This window comes from Pelophylax lessonae, assembly GCF_965119305.1.
Source record: "Pelophylax lessonae genome assembly, chromosome: 13".
Taxonomy (NCBI): domain Eukaryota; kingdom Metazoa; phylum Chordata; class Amphibia; order Anura; family Ranidae; genus Pelophylax; species Pelophylax lessonae.
In genome coordinates, this window is record NC_138780.1 from 131,378,897 (window position 1) to 131,393,986 (window position 15,090).

The window sequence follows — 15,090 nt, forward strand, 5'->3', positions numbered from 1 at the left end:
GTAAAAAATGTTTAATGCATGGGGGGAGTATTTTTAACTACAGACCATAGAGCCATTGCTATGCCTTTGCCTATGTTGTACATACTGTATATCTTTAAAACGTGTCATTTACTTATGTGTTGCTCATGAACATTAATTGCATAGACAGGCATCTTTTCTGTTTTTCATGTTGCATTTGTAATAGTACGCATGCAGAACAAATAGCATTTGCTTTTGTACCACTTGTTTGTAGTTTATCTTGTAAAACTAACTTCTGTTTGTGACCATGTTCAGACCATTAGTATAATCATTACATTTAGTATTACCATTACTTTGGAAGGAGATTTATTTTCCTGACACTTTTTGAAGACTGGGTTTAAAGATGTTCTTTGGTGTTTCAGAGGGCGTAAATTGCCCTGTCCCATAAAATTAGTAAATAGAATTTAAATGGCCAATCTACCAAAAAAATATATATATTTATATATTGAGTGGATTCTGGTGGGGCAACACATTTACAAAGAGAGTGACACCACCTCTGTACTATGGGCTAGTTGTTACATATGAGACTCAAATTCCAAGTTTGGGTTTTGGAGAAGGGGATAAATATACTGTATTCCTAACATACATCTTGTTCTAGGGTGTCAATGCTGCATTGCTGTACCTCCATAGATACAAATAGTGGGTTAACTTTATCATCCTAGGACAGGAAGTGTGTTACTGGAACGATGATAAAATTAAAGGAAAAATGCTTAAAAGATATGAAAACTGTTTTATCATGATTACGTGATTGTTTATGTTTTTGGGGGTGCAAAAATAGATCAAACAAACACTTGCAGATAATAAACATTTGATAAAATAATTACAATTACAGATAAAGATAACAAATGTAATAGTATTGTAATAATAACAAGAATACTTAGCTATAGATGCCTTTCGCCAAGGAGTCCCCCATTTCTGGCTTGGCACGATGAGCAAACCAGGCACATCCATAAAGCAGCCCTGGTATGGGGTTAACTATTCCATGTTTTGGCTGTAGTTTATAAAGGACTAATGGACAGTATTAAACAATTGTAACTCTTGGAAAAGTAGTATTACCTTTTAAAGAAGATAGAACACATTTCTGAAGGGGTTTGGTAAATTGGTCATTTCATAATGACATTCTTATATCTGTATTGGTGAGCCATATTAATATAGAAATATAACATTTATCCATCAAAAAAAAAAACACATATAAGGACTGATAGGCTACAGTATTTCATATGTATATTCTTTTAAATAATTGAATCTTTAAAAAACAGCTGTGATGCCTTCATTCTTCATATATAATGGAAATAGAAAGAGATGGCCGTTAGGGGTAGAAATGTTGGGTTAGGATTTAGGGTAAAGAGTAAGGGCTGATATCACACATATAATAATCACCATTAGATCCAGCTAAAAAATAGAATTATCAAAAAGTACTTCTACCATAAACTGCATCTAAAGGCTCCTGTATGGCAGTCTAAACAAGTACCAAATCCAGTTACTGTGTCATGCACAAGCCTCATAAAAATAGCTTTGCTTACCTTCCCTGACTGAGTCAAATCCTTCTTCGTTTGTGTCTCACGTGATCTCCCCTCCTAGGCACTGTAGCTCACAGTAGGAGGGTTCTAGCAAAAGAGGCACTGTTGTCAATCCAGGAAGCAATGGGTAAGATAAGGTGAGGTCAAGTGCTGATTTGCAACTTACAGACATGTGAATCAGTAGTGACAATGCTAAAGGCCACATCCCTAAAACATTTTCAGGAGCAGCACAGCATTATTGTTCCCCGTCAGTGCAGATGCACTTTTGATTAAGTGCCACAGTGCATATTTTTATAATGGGAGGCTACAGCTTTGTTTTAATGTCTCTGTAATATAAAAACCTTTCAATTTACTAAAAGTGATTCAGGTATGTTTCTATAGACATTCCATGTTAAATGATTCTGTGTGCAGCTTTGATGTTTGCTCAGTTGAATATAAACAGCTTGGGGAATAGATTTGTCATAGTTCCAAGTTATTTTACTTGACCATAAAGAAAGAGAAACTAGTATGTAATCTTTCTGTAATAAATATGTCATATCCTGTATCAACAGAGATAGAACAACAGTGTGCTTCCAATTGGGGTGTTTTTCAGACTTATCTTGTAGTTTGGCTCTTTCTCAAAGACAGAAAATGAAAACATTTGTAGGGGATTATCTGTGATTACAGTGCACTTTAAAACGCTTAAAGGAGTCCCCATAATTAGTTAATGTCAATCTTCTTCCTTAAACTGGAAATTGATGGAGACAATTTAAAATGAAAATTCTTAGGAAAAGTCTTTGGAAAATTCAAATGAAAATTCTCAGTACATTTGAACGTTGGTCAAAAGATTATATTTCCCTTTAACATTTGATTTTGGAATGAATGGATTTTACTGAAAAAAGAAAACACATACACATTTAGAAATGAATTTTTTCTATCCTGCTCCTTCAAATTTTCTCATCTCAAATTTCATGGTCTAAAAAGTTTGTTCATTTTTCTAGTCAATAGTGGGTCAAATTAACCTTACAAAAACAAACGTTAATTTGATCCACTATTGACTAGAAATATGAACAAACTTTCTTAGACCATACTTTTCCTAAGAATATTCATTGAAAATTCTACCTATCTATGACCAGCTTAACTGCAAGCAGAACTCTCTCTCACTTTTTTCCTTTTTCAGTCAGATTTTATTAGGAAGGATTTAGCTGGCGAAAACAGAACATTGTCACATGTAGTCAAGCATATAAGGAAATACAGAAATTAAGTCATATGTCTCAACACCACCATATGTCATATGTCTCAAGTTGGGACAAGAACTAAATTGGCAGAGAATGTATCATGTGTTGTGTCCTTTTTCTCTTTACATGAATGTTATTAGTATGGTTATAGTAGAAAGATCAGAGATAGCTAGAGAAGCATGCGAGAACAGAAAATAAAGGGAAATGTATGATGGGGAGGAGAAAGGCAGAAAAAATATTTGTTTGGGTGTGTGGCCAGGGCGGGGGGTAGTATTGAAGGTTTGGTGGAAAGGGGGTTAGTACTGCAACTTTACAGTCATCATAAATAAAGTGGTTAGTTGTAGAAATGGGCTTGAATTTGAAGGAGTATTTAAGATCCAGGAGGCCCTAAAAGGATAGCTTAAAAAGTTTTTTATATCTTATCATTGACTTTTTTTTTAACTCACTCATCTAGGGAGATGCCAGGACAGTCTGTGATTTCCAATGTTTTGGAAAAACTTATCGGGCTGTTATAAAACTCAGAGCCTCTTTTTTATTGATAGTACTGTGCCAGGAATTATAAAAAGTAATCTGAGTTTTAGGGAGTTGTAAATGTAAGTAAAATAACGCTCAGTGTGACTGATAAAGATTTTGTTCCAGAATGGTTTAATAAAAGGTCCACTATCACATATGAATGTAAGTGCCAGATTCTCTAATGCAGTGCCAACAAGTGTCAGGAAAAGATGGAAAAGGCTTATGGAGTCTTGAAGGGCAGTTGTACCATCTGGTGAGGATTGTATTATTTCATTCTTGAGCTTTACAAGAGATCGAATATGAGAAAGTGTGCTTTTTTGCCAATCTTCTATGAATATAGGTACATGGCAGCCCTTTTCCAACTGGAGTTGAAAAATCAAGGTGTATGTGTCTTGTGGCTTAACATTAATTGATATAGTAAGAAAATTGTGTGTAGTGGGGCATGGGATTGAGAGTAAAGTGTCTCAAAGGTAGTAAGCAAGCACCCAATATAATAATGTATACTGGGATAGGGTTTTGTAAAAGCTCCCTAATTGTCTGTGGAGAAACCAAATGCTACATATTTGAGAGCAAACAGGATTGAATTTCGTCTTGTGATGTGTTTAATTTGAGGCCAAAAAGATCCAAAGTTCCTTTTTCCTGAAGGTGAAGCAGAAGCCATTTTTTTAGATATGTATGATCTAAAAAATGAGGCCTCTAGAGGTGGATTTTAAAGTTAGGATGTTATGTTGTTGCTAGCGTGGGTGTAGCAGGCATGCTAATCGGGAACTGCATTTATTACTGTATTCATATGTGAATTTTATGATAAGGTCATAAACACAGAGAGAGTGTTTGGGTCAAATTTTTTTTAGAAGGTTAGAATTAGATCTTCTTTGTCATGGATCCAAGTCCTCTGTTTTGTGTAGTAATAAAGCAGGGACCTGACCAGAGTGCATCTTTTGTAATTGTGCCCGATGTGAGATAAGAATTTCCCAGCCAAATGCATTTAAGTCCTCCCATTTCATGGGAGGAAAGTGGGATCAGAGGAATGCTGCTTGTGAAAGTCTTTGATGGCTTTAGAGATTACAGAGTCACGGGTTGGGTCTTGAAGAAGATTGTTGTTTAAAAGTCAAATAGGAAGTTTAGGGGTATTGGAAATGCAGACGACTGTAAAGCAGTCAGACCAGTTGGAGTTGTCACTGATTCTGGGTGGCACATCCAGTAAGCACTCCTATGAGAGTATACTTATGAGAGTCAAAGATTAAGTTATTTAGACCAAAGGTATTGTCTGAGTAGACATAGGTAGTCTTTCTCAGTGGGATGGTAGAAAACTAGATGTCAAGTAGTTCAGGTCAGTCATCTTGTGTTCAAGTTTGTGTAGGTCAGTGAGTTTTTTTTATTAAAATGTCCACATAAGGTATCGTAAGATCAATTCATGGGAAAATTGAGATCACGTCCCAGGATCATCTGGTATTCTGTAAATTGCTTGAGAAGATTGAGATATTGAATGCAGAATACAATTTGTGCAGTCTTCAGCAAAAAAACAATTTGCAGTGGTCAGTGGGGTATGGTATTTGAATTTTAAGATAAAACAAGTTTTCAGGCCCAGTGGGGTGATTAATTCAGTCTCCTGCTGATTAAAGTTCCAATGTACTGCATATGTAATGTGACGTCAGGTTGCAGAGGCAGAGTAAAGTAGTGTTATACATTGAGAACCTGACTACCAGGTCCCATGAGAGCCTGTGTTGAAGATGTGTGTTGAAGATGTAAATATTTCACATTACGCAAAATAAGGAAGTTCTTTAGACACTGAGGAAGATAGGCCAAGTCAAAGTTTTGGGAGATAATGATAAGCTTGTATTGATTTTATAAGTTTAGGACAAGACATGGAGGTTACATAGAAAAGAAGTCCTGTTTAGTGATAGGTGACTGGTTCTGAAAGCAATTACAACAATTTAAATTTGACATTGGTTGTAACCCTGTTGTATGTTATTGAAAACTTTTAAAAAAAAATAAATACATTTTGGTGAAAAGTTGTTTTTAGGATGGCTTTAGACATGGGGCTATTGAGAGCTAAACTGGGCAAGTTCCTCCACTCTGAACACACTCATCCATGTCTTTTTGAACCTTGCTTTGTGCACTGGTCCAAATCATTTAGTGGATGGGGGATTATAGTGTGGGGTTGGGCTTGGCCCTTAGTTCCAGTGAAGGGAACTCTTAAGGCTTCAGCATACCAAACATTTTGGGCAATCTCATGCTCCCAACTTTGTGGGAACAGTTTGGGGATGGCCCCTTCCTGTTCCAACATGACTGCACACCGCTGCACAAAGCAAGGTCCATAAAGACATTGATGAGCGACTTTGAGATGGAGGAACTTGACTGGCTTGCACAGAGTCCTGAGCTAAACCCGATAGAACACCTTTGGGATGAATTAGAGCGGAGACTGCAAACCAGGCCTTCCTGTCCAACATCAGTGCCTGATCTCATAAATGCGCTTCTGGAAGAATGGCCAAACATTCCCATAGCCATACTCCTAAACCTTGTGGACAGCCTTTCCCAGAAAAGTTGAAGCTGTTATAGCTGTATAGGGTGGGTAAACTCAATATTGAACCCTATGGAGTAAGACTGGGATGCCATTAAAGTTCATGTGCGTGTAAAGGCAGGCATCCCAATATTTTTGTGTATATATAGCGCATATACTGTGTGTGTGTATATATATATCTATATATATAAATATATATATATATATATATATATGTGTGTGGTATTACTATATAGTAAATGGGAATTTTGAACTGCTGTTCAAAACAAACAAGGTTGCTAAGTGAAATATGGTCCCTTCTGTATTGCTTCCCTAGAGGGGGGTATCAGCGTAGTAACTATGTAACAATAGAGGTATTCATTTCTTTTCAGTTCAGCATATTTTTTTACATGTTCACGTGTTTTTATTTTACACTGAAATATTCACTTTATGCTTGCAGCTCATTTATACAGTGCGTGTGGGATTTTACGAATTACAATCTTCTATACAGTGTATGGGCCTGCCTGATTGGTTGAACTAGATGGACTTGTGTCTTTTTTCAACCTGACTAACTATGTAACTATGTCAGCAGAAGTCATGGAGAGGTTCACCCATTTTGTAGGTTGTACAGCCTATGCTGCTATACCATTGATGGGACTGGCTTCATTTTTATACTGTATGGCAAAAACTGCTGTAGAAAATGACACTTTTTTAATAATTACCTCTACAGTTGTCAGCCTTTTTCATTCTTTTTAACATGCTTATAAATATTATGTGCACAGTTTCAGTAGACTGTTTAAAGAGGTAGTAAACCCTCCTCTGCAAGTTGTACCTATAGGTAAGCCTATGACAAGGCTACCTATAGGTACTGTAAATATCTCATAAACCTGTACCGTTTAGGAGATATTTACCTTACATGCAGCCAGTGACGTCACTGGCGCATGTGTTCTGAAGGAATGGCCGCTGGTGACCGTCGCCCGTCATAGAGGTAAGCGGGCGGCACGGCGGAGGCTCGTTCTAAGGTAAGTATTTCATAATGAGCTAATATGCGATGCATACTAGCTCATTACGTGTTTCTCTTTCAGGGTGAAAAAAAAAAAAAAAACTAAATTGGGTTTACAACCTCTTTAATACCTTACAAATGCCAATGTTAGCAGAGTTTAAGGTGAAAGTATTCAATCAGAAGTCATTGTTGTGTAAGTTGCCAAAATAATGTTCTGCTACATATAATCATCTCCTGATATATAGTACATATTAGAGTGCTTATTTTTCGCAGACTACATATTAACTAGTTTACATGTAGCAGAAGATTGTTTTAAATGAACATCACCAATTTTCTTTATTTTTTTCCCTCAGGCTCTATCAACTGAACAGACATCTGGGACTCCTATTTATTGGCCTTTCCATATGACAGTGTAAAATAGACAGAGACTAAACAGTAATATTCCTGAAGCTGGCAGGCCTGTGAGACTGGATCTTTGCTCAAAGCTTGGCATGAAACGACCTGCTATTCTGCTTGTTGGCACATACACAGAGCCAAAAGCAAACGTTTGGGAAGAACAGGTAGGCCTGTATATACATGTCAGATCTGTTTCTCCTCCTGGGAACAGTAATACAGTAATACTGTTCCGAGCTTCTTAAAACCTGTGTTGGCCAATAATATATTTCCACTTCTGTTTAATACACTCCATAACCCTGTGTTTAGAAATTCGCACCATTTATCACTGAAATGTATACACAGGATGTATCTGGTGTATCACATCTGCTCAAATTTCAGATATGTTATCAGGCCATGAATTTCCCATGAACAGATTTCTGCTTTTAGTTCCCCACTGAAAAAACATCTGCCTGTTCTTAAAGCCTCTAAGGCTACATTCACATCTTGGCGTTGCTATTACAGGCGTTTTTATGGGCGTTTTTTCAGGCGTTTTACAGGCGTTTTTACAGGCGTTTTTTGTGCAGGCGTTTTTAGATTGAATAGAGACCAATGGAAAACGCCTGTAGTCTGCCCAAAAAGAAGCTCATGTACTTTTTTGAGCGTTTGGCGTTTTGCTCACGGCGTCAAAACGCTCAGATGTGAACAGGGGCCATTGAAATGAATAGGATTTGTCTTGTTGGGCGTTTTGAGTGCTGATCCTAGAGCAGAAAAACGCCCCAAAATGCCTACATGTGAACGGAGCCTAAAGGTCACCATACACCTACAATCTGACTGGAAATATTTTGTACAATCAACTTTAGATCTACCAAAACTATGTACTATGGGGACATTCCTAATCTATCTACTCAGACACATTATTGCACTACATACTTGTTGATAGATTTAAAGGAGATTTTGCAATGAGAATGTAATGTGTGGTGGTGGTGGCATGGTAGGGGGTGTGCTTTCACTATATATTTTAAACTAAAAGATGCCCATCTTTCCCAGCTCCCGACAAGTAGTGGATGGAAACCCCCTTAAGCTATTATTGTTGGACCTTTCCTGTGGCCATTCTAGTTAAAATGCTTATATAACCATGTTTAGCTACTTTAATTAGGAAAATGTGCTAACAGTTATTGAAATCTTAAAATGTTTTACAGTAGTTTAATGTTGTTGTTTTTTTCCTTTAAAGCGTAACTACACTGTTGTTGAGAAAAAAACATTCCCCTCTGGGTGATCTATGTACATTACAAGGATTATAACAACCTTTGTTGCAGATGCCTACCTTTTATTATTCTGAAGAAATCACTGTTTGTTCCTCTGTGCTGAGTGGGTATAATGGGGTGGTTTCATAATTATCAATCAGTTGTGCAGCTGCAGAGCACTAATGAGGAAATCTGCTGGGCTTGCATCCCTTTAGACCCTTTGTTCCTATTGGGAGTATCCAATACTAGTTTTCTCACCAAAAATTACATTTTTATTCCAGGGGATGCCTGAAATCTAGTAGCAACAAACAAAACGTTGGTGCAAAGCGCTCTGAGTGGTGCAATCCTCTATCCACCTAGCTACAGTCTTGCAGCTGTTGAGAACTATCGACATGGCAACACTTGATAGCTTCTGCCTTGCAGCCCCTTACAAGACAAGGGTAGTCTGGGACCACTGAAAATGACAAACAAACACAAGGGCGCCCCGGCCTAGTGCATTATCCTTTAAAAGATTTATTTAAATAAAAGATGTAAAAGGTGTAAAAATACTCTCAAACGAGTTCTTGATAAAAGCATATCAAACATGGTAATCGTCAGCATTGAGATCCAATGGTGTACCTTCCCTTGAAGCTGTAAAGGCTTACGCATTGCGAGGCTTAGCCTCTTCCTGAGAGCCACCTTTTATTTAAATAAATCTTTTAAAGGATATTGCACTAGGCCATTGCGCCCTTGTGTTTGTTTGTCTTATTCGATGCCTGAAATCTGACTTTTATCTTAGGCAGACTTCTGGGAAAATTGGTGAGCCAATCACGCACGCAGGAAATTACGTTTCTGGGGTGTGGTCAGTACACATTCTTTGAACATGAACCACTCCAGGAAGCCACATTGAATTGCATTTTTAGAAAATTACAGCAGCTGCAGATTAAAAAGGAAATGTCATTTTTAATAACATTTAATTACAATATGACTTGTCACAATTCTATACGCTATATTATATTTTTTTATTTGCTTTTTTTTCTCCCCACGAAAGTAGAGTTACCCTTTAGATGTGCATTTTTGCCAGTTGGCCAAACTGTCTTTCATCATGAGCGTGTATCTTACCTATTTTGTAAGACCCAATTACCAAGGTTTAAAAAGTGATATATTTTTGCTGTCCCATGAACAATATCCCTATGTCCCATGAACAATGAGCTGCTTCCCTTGTTACACGGAGTGGGGCAAACCTATAAAATTAGAACAAAGAAATTAGTCTATATTCTTTTTCATTTTTTTCTGACCAGCTATGAGTAGCATGTGTACCTTCTAGGAGGCTTTTTATTTTACAAAAAAAATGGTCACATTTCCAGCCAACAAGTTTAGAATTAAAGCACCACTGTACATAATCTGTGAATTGTTGTAAACTTTTTGATATAATCACATACCTGATTTTCTGAATATACAAAATATTATCAGTGTGATACTCTAAACATGACAAAATGACAAGTTAGTCACATAAAACAGAAAACTTCAAAGCAATATTGCATACAGTGCATCCGGAATGTATTCACAGCGCTTTACTTTTTACTCATTTTGTTATGTTACAGCCTTATTGCAAAATGGATTAAATTCATTATAATCCTCAAAATTCTACAAGCAATACCCCATAATTAAAACATGAAAGAAGGTTGTTTGAAATCTTTGCAAATTTATTAAAGATATAAAACAAAAAAAAGTTTTCAGCCTTTGCTCAATACTTTCTTGAAGTACCTTTGGCACCAAATACAGCCTCAAGTCTTTTTGAGTATGATGTTACAAGCTTGGCACACCTATTTCTGGGCAGTTTCTCCCATTCTTCTTTGCAGGACCTCTCAAGCTACATCAGGTTGAGTTGGGGGCGTCGGTACACAGCCATTTTCAGATCTCTCCAGAAATGTTCAATCAGGTTCAAGTCTGGGCTCTGGCTGGGCCACTCAAGGACATTCACAGAGTTGTCCCGTAGCCACCCCTTTATTATCTTGGCTGTGTGCTTATGGTCAGAGTGCTGAGTGCTCTGGAGCAGGTTTTCATCAAGGACATCTCTGACATTGCTGCATTCATCTTTCCCTCAATCCTGACTAGTCTCCCAGTTCCTGCCGCTGAAAAACATCTCCACAGCATGATGTTGCCACCACCATGCTTCACTATAGGGATGGTATTGGCCAGGTGATGAGTGGTGCCTGGTTTCCTCCAGACATGATGCTGCAGAGATGGTTGTTCTTCTGAAAGGTTCTCCTCTCTCCACAGAGAAACGCTGGACTATTGGATTCTTGGTCACTTCCCTGACTAAAGACCTTCTCCCCGATCACTCAGTTTGGCCAGGCGGCTGGCTTCAGGAACTTCTTCCATTTATGGATGATGGAGACCATTGTGCTCATTGGGACCTTTAATTCTGCAAACATTTTTCTGTACCCTTCCCCAGATCTGTGCCTCGATCCAAACTTTGGAAGTCTACAGACAATTCCTTGGACTTCGAGGCTTGGTTTGTGCTCAGACATGTAATGTTAACAGTGGGACCTTATATAGACAGGTGTGTGCCTTTCCAAATCATGTCCAATCAACTGAGATTACCACAGGTGGACTCCAGTCAAGTTGTAGAAACCTCTAAAGGATGATCAGTGGAAACAGGATGCACCTGAGCTCAACTTTGAGTTTTATGTGAATACTTATGTAAATGTGATTTTTTCGTTTTTCATTTTTAATAAATTTGCAAAGATTTCAAACAAACTTCCTTCACATGGTCATTATGGGGTATTGTTTGAAGAATTTTGAGGAAATTAATTAATTTAATCAATTTTGCAATAAGGCTGTAACATAACAAAATGTGAAAAAGTGAAGAGCTGTGAATACTTTTCAGGTCCACTGTATGTAGTTGTGAGTAGGGATGAGGTTTGAGTTCACTGCAATGCAGGGTTCACAGAAAGAGTTGGCCTCTTTGCCTGCACGAACCTTTGGCTACTACTGCAGCCATTATTTCTGGGGGCTGGCAAAGTACATTGTCCCAATGGGGACAGGGGGTCTCTTCCCTACATTCCTAGCCTGGTGGATGTGGGGGTCTTCTGAGTTCTACTGAAAGGGGCTTATAGGAATCTGGAAGCCTGGGGTCCCCAGATATCTGGCCCCCATCAATAAGGAGACATGCCAAACTACACTCCCCATGGTAAGGACATATATCCTGGTATGGATTAGGGTGGGGTGTGCATGCTAACTGCCCCTTTTTCCTAGCCAGGCAGCAAGTCTGGTAGGGATTTTTGGGGGATCTTACACAAAAATATTGCATGGGGTCCCCACAAAATCCATATCCATACAAACAAAAGGAAGCTGGCCATCAGCAAATTGTATAATTTTAAAATTCTAAATGCCACTGTCACTTAAGTATAACTTACAGGTTCCCTACCTTTCATGTTTTTAAAACTTTTGGATAGAATGGAAAAGGGTTAGACCACCTGTCATTTTTTTATTTCTATGTCCATGTTAGTGAGGTTTACTCTCTCAGTTTGTTTTGGCAACCACTGTCACTGGGACTGAAAGTGAGGGAACTGAGTTGTCGTCAGAGCAGGAATAGAGGGGAAATCTTTTAGTGGGGACAACTGTCTGAGAGGGTAGTTTCCTCACTTTAGATAATTTTCCACTCAAAAAATCCTGACATTGACCATTTATCATTCCTATTTCTATTTAGTCACTGATCATTAACTTGAAGAAAGTATTGCATAATGTAATGCAAATAGACTGTGCACTTTGGAAGTGTAGTTGTACCACACTCATTTTCCCTAGAGCTTAGTGAACACGGTGAAGCTTCACTTTGTAAAGAATACCCAAGGATAATACAAAAACAGCATTTTGCACATGATTGGATGATGAAAATCAGCATGGCTTTATCACATTCAACAAGCTCTGGGTGCAGCTGCACTTAAAGAGTGCACAGTCTTAATTTGCCTTTAGTAAATCAACCCCAGTGACCTACAAGATAGACAAGACAGAAGAAAGGATATGGTAGACAACCTCGAAGTCTGCATTCTCAGAAACATGTCAGCAATGGCGGTTTCCATATTTCTTTGTGAAAACACTCCTTTCTGTGAACACATTCGTTTTGTTTTTTTGGTTTCTTTTCATCCATATCACCATAAATTGGTTTTGTAATATTTTAACTAATAAAATGTCATTCCTTTCTTAGGTAAAATGAAGGCACCATTGTTGTTTGTCACATTAACTCTATTACTTGGTACAGCATACTCAGTAAGTACAAGCTATTATCTTTTGTGTTAATAAATAAATTGTTCTTGGGTAGAAGTTGAACATTATCTGTGATTTAACTGATACAGGGTTGCTGAACTGACAAGTTTGCTTTCCTATGGACCCTAATGACTTTTCTGCATAGCAGTGGTCATGGTAAACCTCCATGCCCAGGTTTTTGGTCCCCATAAATAATGTTTATCACTCAGGTATATGAGAGGCCCCTGTGCTTTCACAAAAGAGTGAAGAAATAGCCAAAAAACAGGAGAAAAGCTGCAGCTCCTAGTTCAGCCTAAACAGGAAACAGAATAAATAGCAAAGAAACAGTAAGATAATGAAGCTGCGCTTATCCAGTAAGTGTATAACAATCAGTGAGTATACAGTATAACTATAAAGTGATAATAGTGCGAAGTAATATCTGGATCATAAATAAATATAATGTGACTCAAGTGCCGTAAATAAACAGAATATCGGTGTAAAGTGCTTGCAAATTGATGTAAGGGTCATAGAAATACCGTGACTTCAGTGCCAATAATGTGAGTAGTGACTTAGTGACACCAAGAAATAAATGAAATTATTTACAATAAATAAATCATAAGCTAAAACTGATGAAGCGGTCCATAAGTAAAATATAAATATTCAATGTATAAATCACACCATAAAAGTTCATAAACGTGACAATAAAAGGTGAGGTCTTGTGAGTGGTATTCCACTAGGTGTTCAGGTGAACCAATCAGGGGGGTGACTTCAACACCAACGGTGGGCAGTGATACAATCAAGGTGCAATTCTTCCGGGTGTGCTACATCCTTACTTTACTGCTGTAAGGATACAGCACAAAAAAGGGGGGCCTCCTGGCAATCCAGCAATCATCCAGGGTGGGTAGATGGTGCCGTAGTATCCTTACTTAATAAGCGTATTTTGATTGTTATCGCGTCTACTAACTAGGGAAAAGATTTATGTAATTTTTGGTTTCGTTTTTTTTACTAATAATGTCAGCGATCTGTGATTTTTAGCGGGACTGCGACATTGCGGTGGACAGATCGGACCCCTAACTGACCATAGATAAAAAAAAAAATGATACCATGTTTGAAAGTCAGAACTGGTTACTAAAATTTTTGAATCCCACCACTGGAATATGGGTATTCCAAGTGACCCTCAACCGAAATGAAACCATGACTACTCAAAGATAGTAAGAGGAGAGAGTGCAATCCTCTAGACTAATCACAGCATATAATTAAAGAAGACTAAGTCCACAAGAGTTTAGTCAAGAAGGAACCATTTTTTTTCCTCCTTGACAAAACTCTTGTGGACTTAGTCCTCTTTAATTATATTCTCGTTCAACAGAAGCCAGCCCAGCTGACATACACAATGTCGGCCGGTTTTTACCAAACTGGCTGATGTCTCCCAACGTTCGGCCCTTGTGCACTTGTGTTGTTATTTTTATTCTAAGAATATAATTTTACCATTTTGATGTAATGCTTTGTGGTTTGCGTGTACCTTTTGAGAGACCTAGAAGGTATTGATGTTTGGTACATCAACTCAGTATGTGCATTTGCATTTTTTGTCTTCTGACACAATGCAGTCTAATGCCCCATACACACGTGCAGATTATCTGCAGACTTTTGTCTGCAGACTTACCTTTTCTATGTAGTGCAAGGGCCTGCCGGATTGCATACAAATTGAAAGTGTTTAGGTTTGACCTCATATTATATGGTTTTGGTAAGTCTGCAGACAAAAGTCTGCAGATAATCTGCACGTGTGTATGGGGCATAAGTTAAAGGTAGGGATGAGGTTCCAGTTTGCTGAAAGTGTCGGACCCAAGCAAATTTGCCCATCACTACACAGTTTACTATCAATAAATAAGCAGACTTTTTGGGGGTATGCATTGTAAAATTATGTGTTAAGTCAAGATTGTCAAACATCTGATTTATGTAATATAGTAAATGTAAGAAACACTGCTTTTAAAAACAAAATATTGAAAGACACTAAATTATTAATAGTTTTATTTGCAAATAAGTTGTGCAATGTTCTATATGAAGTCACTTAAGGACATTACTTTTACTGTATGTAATCGTTCTTTGGGATTTTAATACTCCATAGTCTGCTCTGAACAATAAAGCATTCTGTTTTACAAAATAGTATGTTTGTAAAAACTCCAAAATGTTTTTAATGCTTTCAGTGTCACTTTAGTAAAAGCCTCCTGTTCTTACATCCCTCAGTATAATAGTGTACTTAATTCTGTAAGTCATTTGACTGTCTGATTTTGTGCCAGATATGAGATCATTCTGCCTATGGACAAAATGTGAACATTTCTACAAGTGTTTGAACTGAAACACGCTAGGGGTGTGCCTGCTTGCTGCTTACGTTTTTATTGTCTGGGCTTGGCGTATAATATGTTTTATCCTCTATCAAATATGCAGATATATCAGTCTATAGTATATGTTAGTATGC

The 15,090-nt window shown here is 37.7% G+C and overlaps 1 protein-coding gene across 2 annotated transcripts in view; it reads left to right on the forward strand.

Moving 5' to 3' along the window:
- PAPLN (papilin, proteoglycan like sulfated glycoprotein) overlaps positions 1–15,090 on the forward strand; it is a 169,514-nt gene that overhangs the window by 58,359 nt on the left and 96,065 nt on the right. For both annotated transcript variants that reach the window (XM_082275588.1, XM_082275589.1), the window contains exons 2-3: positions 7,125–7,331; positions 12,580–12,641. In XM_082275588.1, the coding sequence (XP_082131714.1) occupies positions 12,585–12,641 (57 nt within the window). In that variant the 5' untranslated portion in view covers positions 7,125–7,331; positions 12,580–12,584. The remainder of the gene's footprint in view (positions 1–7,124; positions 7,332–12,579; positions 12,642–15,090) is intronic.